Here is a 22368-nt window from a genome sequence, read left to right on the forward strand (position 1 = left end):
GTTTACAATGGCAATTCCCATTAAATATTGCCTGCAAGGTTTTTGTTCGGGTTGAAAAGTTTAGGAACATCTGGATCCATTTTGCTTGGTTTCCTACAGTATTGTTAAAGCTTCTTGATCATCTTGAAATGTTCTGCACAGTTAAGTCAAGGTTGCATTTATAGGAAGGAGACAGACTGACATCTTGCAACACATTCCAGCTACTGCTAGTTTACTGATGAACAGCATTAACTGGTAACAGGAACTTACATTTAGTAGCTTTGTGATGATTTACCAGTTTATTTATAAAACCTAGTTTAGAATAACTATTATTATTTACAAGTGAAGCTTACTAAGACATTGGCTGTTTTATTCTTTATTTAAAGAGACTTTATACCATCAACTTGGTTTCATTTCTTACCTGGTTAATGTGCTATTGTGTGTTTTGCATACTTTTCTATTGTTTACCATGGTTACTAACTACTGTCCTTCATCTAATCATGGCTGCTGCTTCTAAAGGCTGCATTTTTAAAGGGAGGTGGTTTTAAAAGAGCACTAGGGGCACACGACTGTATTGGCTCCACTGTGGTAACTGAGTTATTAGCAGAAAGTGGAAAATCAGTTGCAGGGCTAACAGAAAAGATTGTGTTGGCTGGTGGTCATTTAACCACTTTAGAGAATGGTGAAGAATGTATAATGGGATATTTATAAGGTAAGAAATATCATACAGTATTACCGAAATGTAAGAAGATACATGTATAATAATTTTAACAGAACTTGCTCTACAGAACCAACTTTAACAGGTACAATAAACTACTGGTTGCCATTGACAGTTTGTCATTTATAATTACAGGACAGAAAGACCCCCCTCCCCCTCCCCCTCCCCCTCCAGTCTAGGTCCTCAGACCAATGGGCTGGGGATTCCTTTGGGCACACCTTCTCAATATGAGGCTGTCTGGGAAGCACACAACCCTTCAATCAGGAGCTACTGCTTCTCTTAGTGTGGTAATTGAGCAGCACTGCACTCAAACAGACAGCCTGAAGAAGCACTCCAAGCAGTAACTATGACAGTCTAGGTGATGCAGCTGTAAATTATTACTTTGCTTGATTCAACACACTGCGGGACTACACTTTACAATACCAGTACAGAATAGCCCTATATTTGGATTTTAAGTTTTTTTTTAAAAGCAACGAGGATGACTCTGTGGAAGGGGGTATTATTCATTGTGCAGGTTGTTTTACAGTTGCGCTACAGTTTGTCCGTAAAAGGAGAATACCAAGGTAAGTAACTTCCACTCATCGTTTAAATACACCAGCTCTTTGGTGTGTTTTGCCCTTTTCATCAGCTGAGTGTTTGGCCCCTTGACTTAGTTTGTTTAGTTTTACCTTAATTTTGAGTGTTTGAACATGGATCAATATCATTTTAATAGCATGTATGAAGTGGAAGTGAGGAATTCTGTTACATTTAGAACTAAACCTTTAAAATAAAAGTTTTATAATATGAATGGAATGTTGTGTTATGCCCTTAAAGGTCTCAGACACAAGATATCATACCATTTTACTGTTCTGTTTATTTCAATGAAAGAACAAACATCTTGGCATATTGCGTTTAATCTAGACAGACAGGTAAACTAAGCAAACCAGAAGCCAGTCTTAGACAGAACCAATCATTTACACCACAGCACTGCTGGCTTTTTGCATGAATCTCAACTCTCACAGGTTCCTGTTACATATTACACAGTGGGGAAACCTTGAAAGAAACCAATGTGCATGTCCAACAAACAGAACAAGATTGTTACATTTACTGAACGCAATATGAACAATCATCATAAGTTTAAACAGTAGCTGGCGCACAACACATTTTAATATACGCAATTAACCAGTCCTTAAACAAAGCTTTCCGTTTGGTTAGAGCTGGGTCTTTCATTTCTCCCTTTGGATTCCATCTTCAGGTCATTACTGTGAATCTGTACATGTGGACTCACAGTGGCAGCTCTTTACACTTACAGCAATGGCCTGCAGGTTTGCAGGGCAGTCTGGTTTTAATTTATACTATGAAAGTTCTGAGGTTTCCTATCTTAATTTGATCATAGCTTTACGTTTAACCCTTTAAGGTACAAGGGACATATGTGTCCCACAAAATTATGCTAACTTTCTACGAAACAGGTTTTAAAATTTCCTGACGGGATGGATCTGGTCATCCAAATTGTCGGTTTCCTTGTATTTTAAGAAGAAACCAGTTGAACAACTGCTAAATTCCTTGTGTTGCTCAAGGGGTTAAAAGCAATGGATGATACCCTGGACATGACTGAGTGCAAATGGACATGAAATAAAACACTGAAGAACAAACACGTTACAATGTCAAAGGGTTCTGTAATGGAACAGTTAGAATGTACTTTACCAGGGAATTGAGGAGAGGGTGCTTGGGTATGGGGCGGGGTTGAAGGTCGAGTCCTTCAAAAGACAACAGCCATCCTCAGAATGAGATCCGTCTCCAGAGGATCTACTCAAAACATGTCTCGCTGTGCTCAAGCATGCACATTAGTACTTTAGCAAGCTGTTCAGCAGCACAGACGGTTACACACAGCAGAGATGCTTCTATGAATGTTCACTCTTTTATCTGCTGGTCCTAAAAAAAAATCACTTCCTCTCAGCTAGAAGATTCTTACAGCAGAGCAACAGAATTAAGCCCAACTACTGTATGGAAACTATGCTACTTCTATTGAGTTAGTTAGTCACTGTTCATGTATTCCCTGCATCAGAGGAACTGTTTGGAAGCAAGTGTTGGTTTCAATGAATGGATTCATGTCAGAGCACTTGGAACAAGCCCCCTTCTAAAAGGATTAAAGCAGTTTTGAAAGTATAACACTTGCAACAAATCTTTTTGCTTTAACAAAAACTGTACATAAAATAGCTGTATTTGTGAAAATTGTTCTATTCCTTTCTGAAAACGTGCCTTTGCACAGGCACCTTTATTTCCAACTATGTTCGTGCGGTAATTAATTATTGTACCAATTAAATCTCTGTCCAGGTTCCAGAATAGGCCAACTAATGTTTTTTATTCCTTTTTTATTTATTTTTTATTCCCTGGCCTTTAGTGTCAGGGCTTTCAAGTTAAATGTAAATATGTAAACTGCTTGGATTATTTTAGTGGGGAGGAGGCTCGGGTTAGGAAATAGGTTGCAGACGCCAAATACTTTAAACATTTGCTACCAATCTAGTGTCTTCTTTTGTGCATTCCATTTGTGAAAATACTGTTTTGCAATCAAACTGCACATTACTGTTTTTGTATGTACTGTATACCTCAGTGCTGATCTCGTGCTTTGATCACATGTTATCAAGCAAATATGTATTCATATATATTTGAAATCAATATGGCCTAATTTCTTTTCATCTGTAGCTCGATTTTACTAACTACAGCCACTGAGCCGATCACATTGAAATGTGTGTTGTTTAAACTGCTGCTAAACTAACAGTAGTGCAAACCAATCAATAGTCATCTTATTGTATTTGATATTATTTTATTGATACATGGAGAATCACATGTATCAATAAAATAGTTAATCTGTTTAAACAGTTCAATGATGAATTTACCTAGGAAGAGGAATATTGACTAAGGTTTCTATTGATGGTTTACTTTCAGCATCTAAGCACATTAATGGACTTACAAACATTAATGGTGACAACATTCTCTCCTTTAAGCTGTTATGTTTGTTTTTTTCAACACATTGTTGCTGTTTGTAAAGGTTAGGCTGTAAAGTGAACCAGTAGTCACCAAGTGTTTTTCCTTGCAGTTTACAACCTGCTTTCCACACCTGGATACATAACAGAGATCGTGCAGCAGGAGCTCACGGCTCCCTCCGTAAATGAAGTCTACATTCTCTCAACCTTTAAGCTGCAGCCCAAGTCTGGCACCTCTATCTTCGGCCTCTACTCTCCAAAGGATAACACCAAGTATTTTGAGTTTTTTGTGCTTGGGAAACTCAACAGAGGTAAGGATGTATGTCACAACCAGTTTTGGTCTGTACACGTGTTCAGTTTAATGGTGTAATGAAATGAATGTACAGATTAAACCAGTAACCAATTCTCCAGCAACACTGATGCTTGTCCTAGATCCCCCTGGTGCAGAGTGTAGCAGGGGGCGTTTTAATGGGTTTACTCTGGTGTACAATCTGTACTTAAAGACAAGACATGTTTGACACAGGAGTGCTTTCAAATTCTGTTTGTTGGTCCTGATCTGTGTGGAGTATTGCTGCGGTGAGGGGAAAAAATGAGACATTATGATGCCTGGAATACCTTAACAAGGAGAAGAACAAATTAGTTAAGGTAACTGTGATATTACATATACATGCCAAGCTAGTTTCACTAAAACCTATTAGGACCAGTGCCTCTTTAGCGCAGGGTATGTAGCCTGGAAGATATATGTTTTATAGCCGCTGTTCTTGATCTTTGACAGCAATTCTACGATATTTGAAGAGCGATGGCAAGCTAAACGTGGTCACGTTCAACAACATCCAGCTGGCTGATGGAAAGAGACACACTGTGCTGTTTAGGATGAGTGGGTTACAGCAGGGATCTAGCACAGTGGAGCTGTACGTCGACTGCAGCCAGATAGACACAGTGAGGGACTTACCAAAAGCATTCACTGGACTGCCACAAGGACCCAACTCGCTTGAGCTGCGGACACTCCAGAAAAGACCACTGGTAAGGGAGGAGGAAGTGACTGAAATGGATGTAGACAACCCTTACTAAATGAGCTTCAATGGCAATGCAGTGGCCCTGCAATGACAATGCAATGGTTCTGATACCATTATGCTACTGCTTTGTAATAGTACTGTTTTAAATTGTTAACCATTCTGTTGCTATTAGTTCCAGTGGTTATTAAAGTTATTTCAAATGTGGAGCATCATAACACCTTTATGTGTTGTACACAAAAGAATACGAAATATCTGGACAAGTAGTTATAGAGTTTACTGTATGGCATTGTTTTATTCCAGAACTCACCAGCAGGGTCTAGTATTATCTGTGACACAAGTGTGACACAAAACTGAACTCTGTGTGATTAAATACAATGTGGAAAGAGTCAATTGGCTGAAATATCCCTGGGATACACATCGACACCCCTTTGAAACATTTGAGGGCTTTAATGCTGTGTATTAAACAAACACAATGAATTTGTTTTGTTTTCCCAGGACACTCTGGAGGAGCTTAAACTAGTGATCGGGGGTTCCCTTACAAAAGTAGCTGCAATCCAAGAATGCCTGCTCCAGCAAAGCGATTCTGCACAGAATATAGGTAAGGTTTTAATTGCATTACCTGAATGAAAAATTACCTGACCCTGTGAAAATTGTCACAATGTGACCAACGACTAGGCTGTTTTTCAGCTGTTATATCTTATAAAACATCCATGTGCAACATTTTAAAGAATACTGGTATAAAAACATAAGAACATACAAAAATTTACGAACGACAGCATGCCATTCGGCCTGTCTAAGTTCGTCCTGTTCCTTGTAGCTGATTGATCTCAAAGCGTTGTCAAGTTAAAGGATCCAATTATTTCTGCCTCAACAACATGACTGGGTAACCCATTCCATGCACTCACCACTCTATGTGTGAAGAAGTGTCTCCTTCCCTCTATCTGAAGTCTATTTCTACTTAATTGATTTGGGTTACCTTTGTCAACTCCTTTTAAAATTTTAACATGCATGATGTATACAGGATATATTCTAAAGTACCAGTATGTCCTGAACACATCATTTATACTCTTGCACAGTGTGAGAATTAAATTTTTGTTGAAGGGATAAAAATCAACATAAATGGATAGACAGACAAAAAGATTACAGCACAGCCTTAATCTGAAAAGAAATATCACAAAGTAGTAGGTTTAATGAAATTAATGGTGCTATTTCACATTTTACAGTGCATGGGAACTCTGGAATTTCCGGTATGTATATAACTGTAAAAGAAGAAAAGAAAACCAGAAGTGTGACTGATGAGTTATGCCCTACATTGATGAATGATGACTTTTTTATACGGGCTGAGATTCACTTTCAGAATAATGCAGATGCATATGTTATTAACGGACATTTTACCTACAGTACAGTGCAGATGAACTACAATCTTATCACACTTACCTTTTGATTAGCATTATTAAAGTCATAGTTTCAAGTTTTCAAAGAGTTTTCTCACATCTTAAGTCCTATTTTTTTTAAAAGAGAGAAATTTTACATAATGAGAAACAAACAGCTTCAGAGTGCGTATGATAAACAATATTAAAGACAACCCCTAAAGCAAACTTGAATTTCCCCTAAAAAAATGGTATTTCATCAAAGAAAAGTTACAATATAATGGCATTTCACTTTCTGTTTCCATGGAATCTTTCACAGTGTGTTGGTTTCAGTTCTAGCTTCAGTACTATTTTTCATAATACTAATAATACATAGTCTTTTATACACTGCCTCTACACAACATGCAGCTTCTTACAATCTCCTGAACTCTGGCCTGATGAAAATCTGACACAGCCATCTTAAACCCAGCACTGCTCATGACCACTCCATCAAAATGCATGTTAAATATGTGACCAATATCTTACAGCCCTCAAATGACATCTGCATGCAAGTGTTGATTAAATTCAGGGGAAGATGTCTTAAATAATGGGATACTTTTTCCAAATAGCACAGCTGAATATCAAGTTGTTTCCTTCCAGGTGATGCTGGGAGACAGCTGATTACCCAGATGACTCAGCTGACAGAGGTTATTGGAGAGCTGAAAGAAATAATGAGGCAACAGGTACTGCCTATTTGGAATTTGAGCCTCAGTTGGCTTTTACTGCAGAAAAAAGGGTAAAGCAGTTTGAGGGGTAACACAAAACTGGAAACCCAATTTCTTCCCAGATCAACTTACCTCTTCTCTAAATGTGATCTTGCACACACATTTTTATTTTTTACATCCTAATAGGTACTCTACTCGTTGCATCTCACGTTTTGGTTTGGTTTTTTTCAATCAGTAACTGCTAGGTTGAAATTGCAAATGTTCGACATATTAACTGTCCAAGAAGAACACTTTTGAAATTACCAGAACCTGACTTACTGCATGTATCGTTTTCTGACATTGGAATTAAACTAGCCGACTGAAGCAGCACTGAAGCTAAAGTAATGTAGGCGCTAATGGACGACTGATGACAGAAGCCACAGAGTTGGCTTAGGTTGCACCTTTGTCCATTGTTTTCTGCTTTGGCTCATAGCACACTGTCCAAATGAATAAAACATACACACGCTGTTAATAGTCTCTTATGTTGGTTTACACAGGTGAAAGAAACAGCTTTCCTGAGGAACACCATATCCGAGTGCCAGGCCTGTGGTGAGACATTGCATTAACATACCTGTTCAGCTATAGGAAATGAAACAGGCCTGTGGTGAGACATTGCATTAATATACCTGTTCGGCTATAGGAAATGAAACAGGCCTGTGGTGAGACATTGCATTAATATACCTGTTCGGCTATAGGAAACTGAAACTTTCTTGTGACTGCGCCTCATGTACAGAAATGCAATGCACTAATTGGCATGGAAAACAATGGATTATACTGGGTGTGTTTGGAGTTTTGCCAATAGTCTCTCACTGAGCCCATTACTCAAGACTAACAACAAGCAGCCATTACCATTATTTCCTAAATTGGTGCCACAAAAATCTGTGACTAGCATTTCCCCTCTGTATGAAGTTTAATGGATGTTAAATGTGTATCACAGTTGAATGTTTTCTTAGTTCAAGTTGCAAATTATATCATTTTAAATTAACCAATGTTGTTGTTTTCTTTTTCTTTTAATTCATCGAAATGTAAATTTAATAATTTAGGTCAGATGAATCATAGAGGAAGGGGGATACCCAACGCCCCACTGCCCGCTCACCCACAGCAAATAGTTTGGACCAGCATTCCAGCTGATGAGACTTGAGACCTATGCAATGGGTCTACGGATGTTGCACTTTAAGCTAAGAAATTGAAAGCGCCTGTTTCTGTGTTTTGTGCTCAAGGGTTGGGTGGAATTAGTCCTGGAGTCCCAGACGTTGTCTCTAAACCCAGGTGCACTCCGGGCTCTTGTTTCCGTGACGACCTGTGCAGCGAGACAGAGGCTGGGTTCGAGTGTGGACCGTGCCCTGACGGATACACAGGCGACGGGTTTCATTGCGATGATGTTGATGAGGTACTGGATTGCATGGAAAAGGGAAACCTCTTCTGACAATGAAAATGATTAGAGAATGAGGCAGGGATTCGAGTGTCGTCCAGGCCTGTATACTGATATTTTAGCTGTCACATTTATGTTTTGCCTGTTCCTCTGCATCCTTCTTTACACTAAGTGTCTGTAATTAGTATGAATTTACATAGTAGTTACTTAGTGAATACATGTGTACTTACACATAGTTACAATGTTACTACTTTCTGATACAATTATGTATTTACATGTGTACTTACACATAGTTACAATGTTATTACTTTCTGATACACTTATGTATTTACATATATCGTGCAAAAAGATGTACATGTTAAGTACATTGTAACTATGCATAATAACATTGTAATGATGTGTAAGCACACATGTATTTACTATGTAACTACTGTGCAAATACAGAGTAATTAGAGACACAATGTAAAGTGTTACCAAAAATGTCAACTTTCACAAGTCACCTAAATCAGTTTCGAGGTTGGCTGACATTAATCCCCTCCTGGTTCACAGCTCTGTCGTCTCCTCTTGAAAACAGCACTGCACTGCAGCTGATGGATTCCCGACGCTGCTGCAGACTTTAATTGTTTCTGATTTGTTTTTCGCTGGTCTGAACCAGTTAAATACCTGTGGGTTTCACATGGGACAAAATGTTCTTTCGTACAGAGTTTATTTATTCTTTTTTTTAAAAAAGCAATAGCCCAGCATATCTGTAACTTCAAACTGAAATATAATTAATCCCTTTTGGATAGAATTCACACTGACTGAAACACCTAATTTGCACCAATAACACATTAACCCCTTCCACATTTTGAAGTAATGCCAAAATGGAAGAATGAACTGGACTGGACCAACAGTTTCCAACCTGAACGGGCCGGTTTACTGGGTATCGTTGCACGGGGGCTATTATCTGAAACATTGTTCATTGTTTTGCTGACCCTATACTGTTATTGTATTATATTTATGTTATTTTGATAGCTGCAATAAAGTCTTGTATCTCTCTTTGAATCTCAGTGCCGATTTAATCCATGTTTCCCTGGGGTCCGTTGTGTTAACACTGCGCCAGGATTTAGGTGTGATGCATGTCCTCTCGGGTATACTGGTCCCATTGTCAAGGGATTAGGGATCACCTATGCCAAGACTACTAAACAGGTACGAATTACATCCCAAGCATCTAGAAGGGCTGAAACTTGCAAGCGCTGTACTGTGGGTTTCACAATTGATCTGCTTTGACTGAAAATCTGCCATGTTGGTAACATAACACACATCCACAGTTAAAACACCACATCCGCCATTAATTACATCATTTTAATGGCATTCTGAAGAAGTGTTAAAAAAGAGAAGTATAGAAATGAAGTAAATGACAGATTATGGTTTGCCAGTCTGGTGATACTCGTGTTCAGTTCTGATTTTATGTTGAGAGATTACAGTACAGTCGACTATGGCTAATGTGAAATCCAGTAATCAGAGTTGATCTATAGTGACTGCAGCAGTACAGCCCATACTCCCAAATCCACATTTTATGATGAGATTTCAAACATGTGCAGCTGCGTCTGCGTTTTATTGAAAGGCTTATTAATCTTTTTTTTTGTATTAAACACAGACTAGAGAAGACGTTTGTAGAATAGTACAGATTACACTCTGTACTCCAGACTAAAAACTGACCTCAACAGGATCTGCTCAGATTAGAGACAATGAACATGTGCATCCGCCCCATACAATTACAAACAAATACATGAACACATTAAAAGAGCATGCAAGTGTAACTGGGGTTTGTTTTGTCTTACAGAATGTCTTTTTTATAAATAACCAAATTGAACCAAGCTTTCAGCATCAGACAAAAAAAATTCAGATGTTATATTTCGTATTCTCATTTTAAGACTTGAGATTTTACATTTCTTTCTTATTTTAAAATAGGTCTGTGTTGATATTGATGAATGTAACAATGGCAAAAATGGAGGCTGTGCACCGAACTCCATCTGTACAAACACTAAGGTAGGAATGCATTGTTTACCTTTCTAACACTTGTGATTATTTAGATATAACATATTTAGGTTTGAAGACAATGACTTACTATTATTGTCACTGCTGTTGTTGTTGTTGTTGTTATGAGAAATAGTAAACTCTTTTCCTCCTGTTTTATGAAATCTTCTGTTTTTAAATAAATTAATAAGTAAGATCAAGTATTCCAGTGAGCGCTGTTGACATGCTGAGCAGAACATACCTTCGTGTTTTGGTAAATGTTGCAGGATTCAAAGACAGGGTGTTTTGTGTTGTTTTGTTTGCTCAGATCATTAGCCCACATTTCATCCTCCTTTAAATGCAGGTGTACAAAGTGAAAGGTGTTTATTAGTTGTGCTCCTGGTGTTTTCTTAGGGCTCATTCCGCTGTGGAGGTTGTAAGGCTGGGTACATCGGAGACCAAGCCAAGGGCTGCAGGCCAGAAAGAAGCTGTGGTAACGGACGGCTGAACACCTGCCACATCCACGCGCAGTGCGTCGTGGAGAGGGACGGGGACATCAGCTGCATGGTGAGACTGGCTTTCAGAAGCTTACTCTTTATAACTTTTTTTTTAACAATTGTTTTTATTTATTTTCCAATTTGGAATTTCCAATTATTATTAAACCTGGCTCACCGCTGCAACCCCCAAACTGACTCGGGGAAAGACGAAGACGAGCACTCGCGTCCTCCGAAACGAGTGCCGTCAGCCGTTCGCTTTTCTTCACTCTACAAGCCCGCCGTGCAGCCATATCCAAAATTTACAGCGTCGGCGGACCACGCAGTTCTGAATTGTGTACAATGCTGGCCTGCACGCGCCCGGCCAGCCACAGGGGTCACTGGTGTGCGGTGAGCCAAGGACTCCCCAGCCGACCTAACCTCTACCCCGCCCGGGCAGCGCTTGGCCAATCGTGCGCCGCCCCCTGGGAACTCCAGTCCACGGTCGGCAGTGGCATTGCTTGGACTCGAATCGACGATCTCTAAGCTATAGGGCTATAGGCCGCCCGGAGTGCCGTTACTGGATGCTCCGCTTGGGAGCCCCTTTATAACTTTTGTTGATTGCTGATTGTTTTTTATATTTAATTTGGATAATCAGAATTACGCATTTGTTCAGTAATTTGGACGTTCTCCCTTTCCTGTATTGTTTCAGTGTGGCATTGGCTGGGCTGGCAATGGCTATCAGTGTGGAAAGGATACAGATATTGACGGCTATCCTGACGAAGAGCTCAAGTGTAAAGATATATTCTGCAGAAAGGTAACGGTCTTAGTTAAAACCAGGGTTCTGTTTTTGTTCCCTATTAGTACTCTATCAGAGAGAAATATGTTGACACCAAGGAGTCCCCTTTTGGCTAGTAAACTAGTGGCCTATGGGCGAGTCATGCATTCAAATCCTTGTTTGGGTTGGCGTTCTTGGCAGGGGGTCCCCAAGGAGCTGCAATGGCCATTGCATTCCCATAGGGTTTGGATGAGAAATGGACAGGGCCACAGTGACCCCTGCTGGTCAGGCTCCAGGGCAGACTGGGTCAGGGGTAAATGGGTTCAGGATTCATGCTGTTTAGGGTTGCTGGGGGAAGAGGAGATGGGTTAGGGTTAGGGTTATGGTTACTGGCGGAGGAGGAGTTTGGTTAGGGTTAGGATTAGGGTTGCTGGGGGAGGTGGAGATGGGTCAGGGTTAGGGTTAGGGTTATGGTTACTGGCGGAGGAGGAGATTGGTTAGGGTTAGGATTAGGGTTGCTGGGGGAGGTGGAGATGGGTCAGGGTTAGAGTTAGGGTTACGGTTGCTGAGGGAGGAGGAGATTGGTTAGGGTTAGGGTTAGGATTAGGGTTAGGGTTGCTGGGGCGGAGGAGATTGGTTAGGGTTAGGGTTAGGGTTGCTGGGGGAGGAGGAGATTGGTTAGGGTTAGGGTTAGGGTTAGGGTTTTTTGGGGGAGGAGGAGATTGGTTAGGGTTAGGGTTAGGGTTAGGGTTGCTGGGGGAGGAGGAGATTGGTTAGGGTTAGGATTATGGTTTGGGTTGCTGTTGGAGGAGAAGATTAGTTAGGGTTAGGGTTAGGGTTGCTGGGGGTGGAGGAGATTGGTTAGACAGCTGGAAAGCTGGCTGCCTGTTGATTTTCTGTGTAGGTATGTGGATTACAGTGTGGACTGTGACGGTCACATTGGGAATAAAACAATTCAATAACAAATAATGTGTCAGTCTGCTAACAGCTACTGTTCTATTGCTAAAGGATAACTGCATGTATGTTCCAAACTCCGGACAAGAAGATGCAGACCAGGACGGATACGGGAATGCTTGTGATGAGGATGCAGATGGCGACGGCATTCCCAACGAGCAGGTATATACAATGGAAACTGGAAAGTAATCTGCTAAAATAGAACCCAAATGGTCATTTCGGTTGAACAATGTTTAAAGCATACATGGATATTGTTTGTGGCCAGTATTCCAGTATGCTTCAAATAATCCTCAAAATAATAATACACCAATTTACAGTGACGAGCCAAAACAATGTGTGTAGTTCTACCCTATAATCTCATGGATGAACTTTCTAGAATGTTGCCTGTTAGAACATTGAGAAATCTGTCAAATTAGCTGTGTTTCCATCCCCCTAATGTGTTTTTAACTCTACTGAATTAAGGAGATGGATGTAGAACTCTTAGCTCATTTTACAGAAATGCCAAGCTTCTAAGCAGGCATTAACTGTACTGGTGGAATGAAAACAGTTTGATGGACTGAGGTGCTCCGTGCAGGCAGATCATATTAAATATAGCATTTTCTTGTTAGGATAACTGTGTTCTGAACCCCAACATCGACCAGAGAAACAGCGATCTGGATAACTTTGGGGACGCCTGTGATAACTGCCGCACTGCAGTGAACCCTGACCAGAGGGACACTGACAATGACGGCAAGGGAGACGCCTGTGATGATGACATGGATGGGGATGGTGAGGCAATTGTCACTGCACTTTCAGGGACACTTTCACATTTGAATTTCTGATGCATTGACATTCAAACAAGCAGCAAACAAACACTTCTGAATTATGCAGCTTTTCCAAATCAAGCATCTGAAGGTGCTGTACAATAAGCTGCATTCCGATCTTACAACAAGAAAGATGATAGAAGGAACTAAATATTTAAAATAATGGAATCCAGTATCAGTGGCACTTGTCAAACATTGCTTATTTCCAAAAGCATGTATTTTTTTTCTCCAGTTTTTATGAAGCTAGGATTGCTTGTTAGAGTGAGGATCTATTCTTTCTTATCTGGAAGCACAATGCCTTAAAATATCACAATTCAGCAACACTGAATTCTTTCATATTAATTCTATTGTAGAGAAATGTATTAATAATCACTCATTTCATATTCAGTATTCAAAGGACTGCAGTACAGTTTCACACAGTAACAATAAGAAATCATGTCTTTTAATTAAGGGGCTCTGTTACTGGTAAAAAAAACCCATTTATTTATTGTAATATTAAATATATAATAATGTATTTATAAACATTGCCCTAATGTTTGCACCAGTAAAAGCATACAGGGGCCACTGTGCTAGACAGGAAGCAGGCATCCGATTCCTTCCTGTGGAAATAGGATTAAATACCACCTTATTTGGTTTACTTTGCTTTTTATACATTTATACAGCACATTTTATACTGCCAAATTATTATTGGCCTTACTTATAACCTCCATATACCTAAAAGGAAGTGTCTCATTCTGGCCTTTCCTTTGAAGCACTGACCTCCTCCTCCAGTCGAGCCAGACTTATGAGGTGAGATCTCTGAATTCAGAATCCCACAACAGGCAGGCTGTGTTTCTGCACAGGCCAGGAGCTCGGATTAAACTGAGTGTGTATCATGATGGATTTCAATATACAGAACAACATTGGGAGCATTGCTCACAACATCCGCTGGGCTAGCCACTGTTGGGAGGGAATTTCTTAAACCCTACTAGAACTTTAAGTTTTTAAAAACTGGTTTGATTTGAATATCCCAGGAGATTTTAAAATGCTGCTTTACAGTTAAAAACAGTTAATGTAAAATCTCTTTTTGTCTTTGTATATGTGTGTGTGCCAATGCTTATTTAAGGCGTAGGGGTGGTGCCCCATTTTACACTTTTGCGAGTCAAACTAATGTGGCAGTGCCATCTTGTGGTATAAATAAATAATGACATGCTTCAACAGCTACAACAAAAAAACAACTTAACACAAATTTTATGAAAGCACTTCAAGTTCTACATTTTTAAATCTCTGACACCAGGCTACTGTTGAAACATAGTATGCTAATGCTACAAAATCTATAATTACTTAGCAAATTGAACTTGCACAGAGGGGGAGGGGAGTGTCTTTTTAGCATAATTTTATTGTGAAATAAGGATAGTAACCGTAATAAACAACTTAACAATAGTCACGTGCCCTTGAGTTGCATTGCTGAGTGCAGCACCAGGATATATAAAGGGCATGTCGAAGGAGGCATGTTTAGCAAGTCGGCAGTTTCTTAAACAACCACACTTATGTCATGGGTAGCCATTTCATACACACTGGTATAGTCAAGTTGTTTATGTGTATTAAACCACGGATGTGCCTTTCTTGTTGTTATCTTTACATTCATTGTGTTTCCATGCAGGCATCAAGAATTTCCTGGACAACTGCCAGCGTGTCCCCAACCTTGACCAGAAGGACAGTGACAATGATGGAGTGGGGGACGCCTGTGACAGCTGTATTGACGTCAGCAACCCAAACCAGGTCTAGTCTGGGAAAAGATTTAGGAACCACCAGCATTATATTATCAATAAAGCAGTTATCAGAACAACGACATGGTATCTAATGACATTGTGAAGGACCCTCGGTTCAGAACAATGACATGGTATCTAATGACATTGTGAAGGACCCACGGTTCAGAACAACGACATGGTATCTAATGACATTGTGAAGGACCCTCGGTTCAGAACAATGACATGGTATCTAATGACATTGTGAAGGACCCTCGGTTCAGAACAACGACATGGTATCTAATGTCATTGTGAAGGACCCTCATGTGTTAACGGTTCAGAACAATGATATGGATCCGCCATTTTTAGATTGTTTCTTCTTCACTCATACCCTTACATGTGAGATGTGCTTATCAGCAGTTCTTAATTCTGAAAATTGTGTTTCCTGTTTGTCTGCAGTCAGATATTGATAACGATCTCGTGGGAGACTCCTGTGATACAAACCAAGACAGGTAGAGCATTTTCTAAAGTTTATTGTAAAATCCACTAACAAGAGTATTCATGCAAACAGAAATGTTAAAATAAACCAAAAAAGGGCAGGCCAGCACAGATAACATGCTTGACTTGAGAATTGATGCTGTTTTGAAGGCAAAGGGTGGTCACACCAAATATTGATTTGATTTAGATTTTTCTTCTGTTCACTCACTTTGCATTTTGTTAATTGATAAATATAAACTATTAACATGTCTATTTTTGAAAGCATTCTTACTTTACAGCATTTTTTCACACCTGCCTAAAATGTTTGCACAGTACTGTATATTAAGACTTTGTTGATTGATTTTTTTTGTTGCTTTCTGCACCTCAAGTCCTTCCTTAATCATATATAACTATCTAACAATGAAACGACAGTACAGGCTTAGCAGTCATTAACTGGTTCCACACGCTCTCTGCACCCGCACACAGTGATGGAGATGGGCACCAGGACAGCAAGGACAATTGCCCCAACGTGATTAACAGCTCCCAGCTGGACACAGACAAGGACGGGATGGGAGATGAGTGTGACGATGATGATGACAATGATGGCATTCCTGATCTCCTTCCACCGGGACCAGACAACTGTAGACTGGTGCCCAACATAGACCAGACTGATGACAACGGTACGGGTTCATTTTAAATGCGAAGTTAAAAAGGGGAAGAACCAACCAGGCTTTGTTTCTCTTCCAGCATCTCTCATAAACATTTTCACAAAGTGTGCAGGGAGGGGGAGTCACACAGTCGGGAGTGCAGGTTCGCTCCCTAGCAGTGTGAAGCTGCAGGTCTTCGCAGGGGATTCCACAGCTAGAGTTCCCATTAGCTCTTCATCATCTCTGGGTTAGAGAGGCACATGGCAGGGACTTTTGGCCAGGTGTCTCGTGAGCTCAAGCCACTGGCCTTTGTCCTTCAGAAGCCAGTAGCTCACCAACATCCGCTTTTGAGCTGCAGGGTGTAAAGAAGCAATTGGCTTGGTTATGTGATCAGCCGACCTTCACCTTTCCTGTATGGAATTGCTGCGGTGAGGACATTGGACTTTCTAAATTGTGGAGAAAACTGGGGGTAAAATAATTGGAGACTGTTAATTTAAAACTAGAGTGCCCCCTGCTGTCCTCTTTGGTTTATGTGTTGCATTGGCCTTCATGGATCTGGATCCACCTTTGCTTTTCAGGGGATGGAGTAGGTGATATCTGTGAAAGTGACTTTGACCAGGACACAGTGATTGACAGGATCGATATCTGTCCCGAGAACGCTGAGGTCACCCTGACAGATTTCAGAGCCTACCAGACTGTCGTCCTCGACCCCGAGGGAGACGCTCAGATTGATCCCAACTGGGTGGTTCTCAACCAGGTGAGGCGCTGAAGGAATGTGCTTGATGTTTCCAAAGAAGTCACTCGAGGTGTTGAGCTTTCAAGTGCTACCCTCTCCTTCTTCACTGACTCCTCCCAGCACCTGCTCAGCAGCAGCTAGCGAGTGCTGATGTTATAGCAGTAAAACAGCAATACAGAGTATAGACTATTCGAATAGACAAGGTGCAGATCGGAGAAGCGTGTTTGTGGAAAGCCTGGCACAATGTTATACCACCCCACGCTCCTACTGCACCATCTCAAGTGTCATTCTGAACTGTTTACTACTACAGATATTACTGAGCATTATACTGCTTAAATAAATAAGCCACTACATCTTCCAATACTACTTCCTTAAATTAACACAAGATGGTGCTGTGTTCATAATCAGCCTAAGCATGCATGTGATGTTTGGACTGACTAATGAAAATGGTATTCTTTAGTTTTCTAAAATGATTCAATAAAGTAAATAAAGTAATAAAATATAAGACACCAACACGTCGGAATATTTTGGAATAGCCATGGAACAACTAGTCCAAAGTAAACAATTATAGACAAGGTACATTTTGTAATGGGGTTTAAACAGACCAGTATCCTTTACTGTAGCAGCAATGCTGTGCCTGAGAAAGACAGTGGGCATGTGCAATGTATGAGAACGTGCTCAGGATCCTGGATAATGGACAAGGTGAACCAATGACTCCAATGAGCAGCAAGGGGCCAGCAGAGCTCCTAAATCATTTCATTTCTTTGGAATCAGGAACTGCAATTAGTGCTCAACAGCATCAGATAATGCAGGTGGATACAAAGAAATTACCAAAATGATTTATTATAGCAAGAGAATGACTGGAAACATCCTAAAAGAGGTAGGGAAGAGGTGAAGAAATAAATAAAATGACATGCAAAATAAATATATTCTTCACAGACATTATAGTGAGCACTATTCATTTAAAATGTCATTTGCAGTAGTTCGGTGAACAAGTATGCAGAAAGTGTTATTGTAAAGAACGCTTTTATGAGCTATACACCATAAACTTTGTCTGGTATTAAAAAAAAAGAAAGCCCGTATTTAAATATCAAATCATTGAATGCAATACAAATTATCTTCAAGATTAGTTTGTCGAAACTGTTTTTCATAAATAGTGTATATATCTAATTGCATTTGGTCCTAATTCTGTTTCTCAGGGTATGGAGATTGTGCAGACCATGAATAGTGATCCTGGACTGGCAATTGGTAAGTATCATTGCAAACGTTTTAATTATTTTGCTTCAAATTTATTTTATTTTTTTTCCCCCAGTTGAGCAATGCTAAACAAATCAGGCTTGATTTACACCTGTTTAAAATCAATATATTCTACAAAGGGGTTTAATTTTATTGATTAATTATTTTACTTATTATACTGAAAGATAACTGCATTTTACAAATGCAATGTGCTCTGAGTGTATTGAACCGAACGTTGTTTAAACAAAAGTCAAATCCAGGGGGAAAAAAACTAACTAAAGATCTGACAAAAATATTACTATTTCTGTATTTATTTTACATTTTAAATATTGGTAATGACCTTTTATCTATTCATGGCATGTTGTTTTTATTCCGATGAGGAGACTCCCTGAGCCTGTTTCACACAGGCAGCATGCATATACACCTCATTTAATACAATTATATATTCTACCCATCTGTTTAAATGAGGGAACACAATCACATGTAAAAATGTGAAAGTAATGTAGATTCCACAAGCTTTGAATCTGCATATTGTTTTAATGAAATGTTAAGGTCTGTAGCAACTTATAAGCCCAACTAATGGTTCTGAAATGTATATATTTAAAGCAAGCATATATCAGTAGCCTATTCAATACTTTCTTGCTTCACATTGGGCTGTAGGCTGTACTGCTATCAGTGTATATATTGAAAAATCAAAAAAAGAACTGGTACATAAACTGGCACATGCATTAAAAGACTTGAAATACAAACGTACCACTTTTTGACAGCGTACCATTTTCTGACCTTGCACGGGTCACATTTTGGTACACGTATCACATTCTGATGATGTACCACTTTCTGGCCCTACACCGTCAGTGTGAAGCACACAGGTTTTCAATGTAAATGTGTTTGTATTGTTGCATTAAAACAATCTCCCATTAAGCCTCTGGTTCTTCCCAGGTTACACTGCCTTCAATGGAGTGGACTTTGAGGGCACTTTCCACGTGAACACTCTGACTGATGATGACTACGCTGGCTTCATCTTCGGCTACCAGGACAGCTCCAGCTTCTACGTGGTCATGTGGAAGCAGACAGAACAAACCTATTGGCAAGCCACGCCGTTTAGAGCTGTGGCTGAACCCGGCATTCAGCTCAAGGTATGGGAGAGGAGATTGGATTGTGCTTATGATAGTGCTTGTGATAAGTGAGGGACAATGGCACGAGCTATAGTCTGGTGAATGACCCTTCTGTGCCCAACCGACCTCCTGAATCCTAAACACTCCACACAGGGGTTAAAGGGAAGGGTGTCCTTCCTTTTAAAGGGTTTAGAATAACAGTTTGCTAAAAGTGTCCATTTAAAACACTATTGTACTTACAGTAAATATATTTTAACCAAACCACAAAATCTAAATCCTAAAGTGAACACAAGATAGCTTAAACCTAAAAAAGGAATAACTGTGATGTTTGGACTGACTAATGAATATGTTATTATTACATACAATTATATTATAAAGACCTATAAAATATAATAAAAATACATCTTCAGAAACACGGAAGAACTACTGACAAGTACACAATTGGTATATTTTACAACGTGGCTTAAACATTAGACGGGGATGTGATTCCTATAACACCTGCTTGCAGCTGTATCCTTTTCTACTGTGGCACTGCTGGAGAGTCTGTTGACTCTTCTATCACTAAAGGGTATGGGATGGTGTTGTATGGGCAGTGTAGGATGCTGGAGTGTCTGTTGACTCTTTCTATCACAAAAGGGTATGGAAAGCACAGCAGGTGTTGTACGTGCAGTCTGGGATCTGAAAGAGGTTTGTTTTTTTCTCCAGGCTGTCAAGTCAAAGACTGGCCCAGGGGAGCACCTGCGTAACTCTCTGTGGCACACAGGCGACTCCACAGACCAGGTGAGGCTGCTGTGGAAGGACCCGCGCAACGTGGGCTGGAAGGACAAGGTCTCCTACCGCTGGTTCCTGCAGCACAGACCCCAGGTGGGGTACATCAGGTACAGAGAGACACACTTCATTCCAGTGGGTAGTAACCCTACAATAACTATGTGTTAATAAAACTTATAGGAAAGCATTATGACTTACAGCAGGTCATGTATTTTACAGGAATATATTTTTTGCAAGCTTGAAGAATAAAATAATTTATTTCTTACAATAAAGCATTCTGTTACCATTAGCGTTCTATTATAACAATCTACTACACAAATGTCTATAGCAGTCATACATCTACTGTATATACCAGAGTGCTTTAGCAATCCTAAATGCTCTTTTTGAAAGATGTATTTTATTCAGTATTGAGACAGTGCCCACATGCAGGTAGAGAGCTGTGTAGACAGTGCTGGGTACATGGCTGGGAACCCCTCAGTGAACAGGTCCTGTCTCATTCATTCTCTCCCACAGGGCACGCTTTTACGAAGGCTCTGAACTAGTGGCTGATTCTGGAGTGACTATCGACACCACCATGCGCGGGGGAAGGCTTGGCGTGTTTTGCTTCTCCCAGGAGAACATCATTTGGTCCAACCTGAAGTATCGCTGCAATGGTAAGTCATTGAAGCTGGAAAGCCAGGCTGCTCATTGGTCATGTTCATCAGATCAAGCCAATATGCAGACACACGTCGAAAAGGAAGCTTAAAGGCAAGCTGGGATAAATTAGATAGAAAAACTTTGCTTTTATACTTATTTTTGTCTCTAAAGCCAGGACAGTCCATTTTAATGCTGAATTCTGATAAGAATAACTACAAAAATCTAATTCTCTGTAATGAGAAATTAGAAATGTGGGGGTCCTTTTCGACCCTGATCTTTCATTAGCTCATATAACGAAAATAAGAAATATTGATAAACACAGAGCTATTGTTTATGTGTCTGATGCTGAAAGACTAATACAGGACTGTGTTGAATCTAGGATTGATTATTATAATGTCCTTGGCTCTGGTCTTACAGCTAGATTTATAACTAAAACCAAAAGAAGTGAACACTTTGTGCCAGTGCTCACATTGAGTTTTTTTTTGTTCTTATCCCTTTTTCAGATACAATCCCTGAGGACTTTCAGGAGTTCAGAGCCCAGCACTTTGGAGGTGACGCTCTTTAAATAAAAGCTCAAAAGCCATAAAAATTGAAGATTTAAACAGAAGCAGTGCAAATATTTGTTCCAGAACCACCCCACCTCCTGCTAAAAAATAAGTAAATCTCCAATCACTTCCAGTTATGTAACTCAGTATTGTAAGTTTGTATTCATTTTTTTTTAAATTGATAATAAAAATAAAATGGACGTGTGGTTTTGCTGACTTCTCTGAATGAAGTGTGAATGACGTGTTTCTAACTACTACTGTATCAACATCTTGCCTGCGGCCGCACCACCTTGACTAAGCCTGCTCGAGTCTGCTCTCGGAAGCCAAGCAAGGTTTGCCTCAGTTAGCACTTGGATGGGGGACCGTCTGGGAAAATAGCAAGTGCTGTAGGCATTCGAAGTTTGAAATTACTGTATCAACACTATGACAAGAGAGTTCATTACACTGTCATCTCTTGAATTGGTCTGCAAACAACATTGCCTAGTGCTCATCTGCACAAGTCGTACTCAGTCCCTCTGGCGTTCCCCTGGAAAAGCATTGCTGAATAAGGAGTAACTCTGATTTAAATAGTCACAAGTTTCCTTCAATAATGGAGTAGTCACACGGCTATGTGTGAAAGAAACTATTAGTGATTAACATTGATGCGAAAAACCATGCTTAATCTGACCAAAAAAAAGATTCAAATTATGCAAAACGTTGTGTGAACCTGATTTTATAAATTCCTTTTATGTGGTAGAATCAAACTAAAACCTTGCAGAAGCACCACTTGTACCAGGCTTTATCATACTTGCAGTATCTTACAGGTTTACCAAGCTTGCCTGTGCTTTACTGCACTTTGCTATGCCTTTGCCATGGTGAAACGCGGTCCACTTTTAGAAAGGTGAAAGCCTTGCCGTCGATGTTCTTCAGGCAGTCTTTTGGAAAGGTGACCTGCACCAGCAGGGTGTGTGATGCAGTAAAACTAGAGCTGCCTGTGCTGGTTCGTGCTCCACCACAAACAGGCTGCTGGAGTCCAGATCTCTGCTCAAGGAAACTGAGGTTTTTTCTGTCTAAAATATTTTTTCCCCCTAAGATTTATTCATCTTTCTTTTACAGACAATACTGATTGCTGTAGAATTTCTCCAGACTTTAGATTTACTTTGACTGCAACAACACTATAAGATCACTTCATGTGCAGCAGGTATTAGGGCCCCTAGGCCCACGTAGTGTCTGTGCTGCATATCATTCTAGTGTGGGGCCCTAGTACTTGTTGCAGAGAGAGTTAATTTTGTTGTAATGACAGAGTTGTGCTGGTCAGTCAGTGAATATACATTT

At 40.0% G+C, this 22368-nt stretch overlaps 1 protein-coding gene across 2 annotated transcripts; it reads left to right on the plus strand.

The window, feature by feature from the left end:
• The first annotated feature begins 942 nt into the window (after positions 1-942).
• LOC117403561 (thrombospondin-4-like) lies at positions 943-21254 on the plus strand. 2 transcript variants are annotated; one of them, XM_034928789.2, is made up of 23 exons: positions 943-1260; positions 3774-3971; positions 4436-4683; positions 5172-5274; positions 5900-5923; positions 6686-6768; positions 7287-7338; positions 8010-8179; positions 9212-9349; positions 10115-10192; positions 10574-10726; positions 11345-11449; positions 12419-12526; positions 12973-13132; positions 14810-14928; positions 15354-15406; positions 15858-16051; positions 16597-16775; positions 17954-18002; positions 18930-19126; positions 19811-19983; positions 20387-20526; positions 21013-21254. In XM_034928789.2, exons 1-23 carry the CDS (start codon positions 1176-1178, stop codon positions 21072-21074), a joined length of 2871 nt encoding a protein of 956 aa, XP_034784680.2. In that variant the 5' UTR covers positions 943-1175; the 3' UTR covers positions 21075-21254. The 2 variants fall into 2 exon arrangements, with proteins under 2 accessions (XP_034784680.2, XP_034784686.2); XM_034928795.2 differs by lacking the exon at positions 5900-5923.
• The last annotated feature ends 1114 nt before the right edge of the window (positions 21255-22368 follow it).

Source organism: Acipenser ruthenus, chromosome 2, assembly GCF_902713425.1.
Source record: "Acipenser ruthenus chromosome 2, fAciRut3.2 maternal haplotype, whole genome shotgun sequence".
NCBI lineage: Eukaryota > Metazoa > Chordata > Actinopteri > Acipenseriformes > Acipenseridae > Acipenser > Acipenser ruthenus.

Excerpts from the sequence above, each read along its gene's own strand:
- LOC117403561 (XM_034928789.2), top strand. The coding sequence starts at position 1,176 with ATGACTCTGTGGAAGGGGGTATTATTCATTGTGCAGGTTGTTTTACAG. Across the intron at positions 1,261-3,773 it reads CGTAAAAGGAGAATACCAAG|TTTACAACCTGCTTTCCACA; the intron begins GTAAGTAACTTC and ends TTTTCCTTGCAG. Across the intron at positions 10,193-10,573 it reads CCATCTGTACAAACACTAAG|GGCTCATTCCGCTGTGGAGG; the intron begins GTAGGAATGCAT and ends GTGTTTTCTTAG.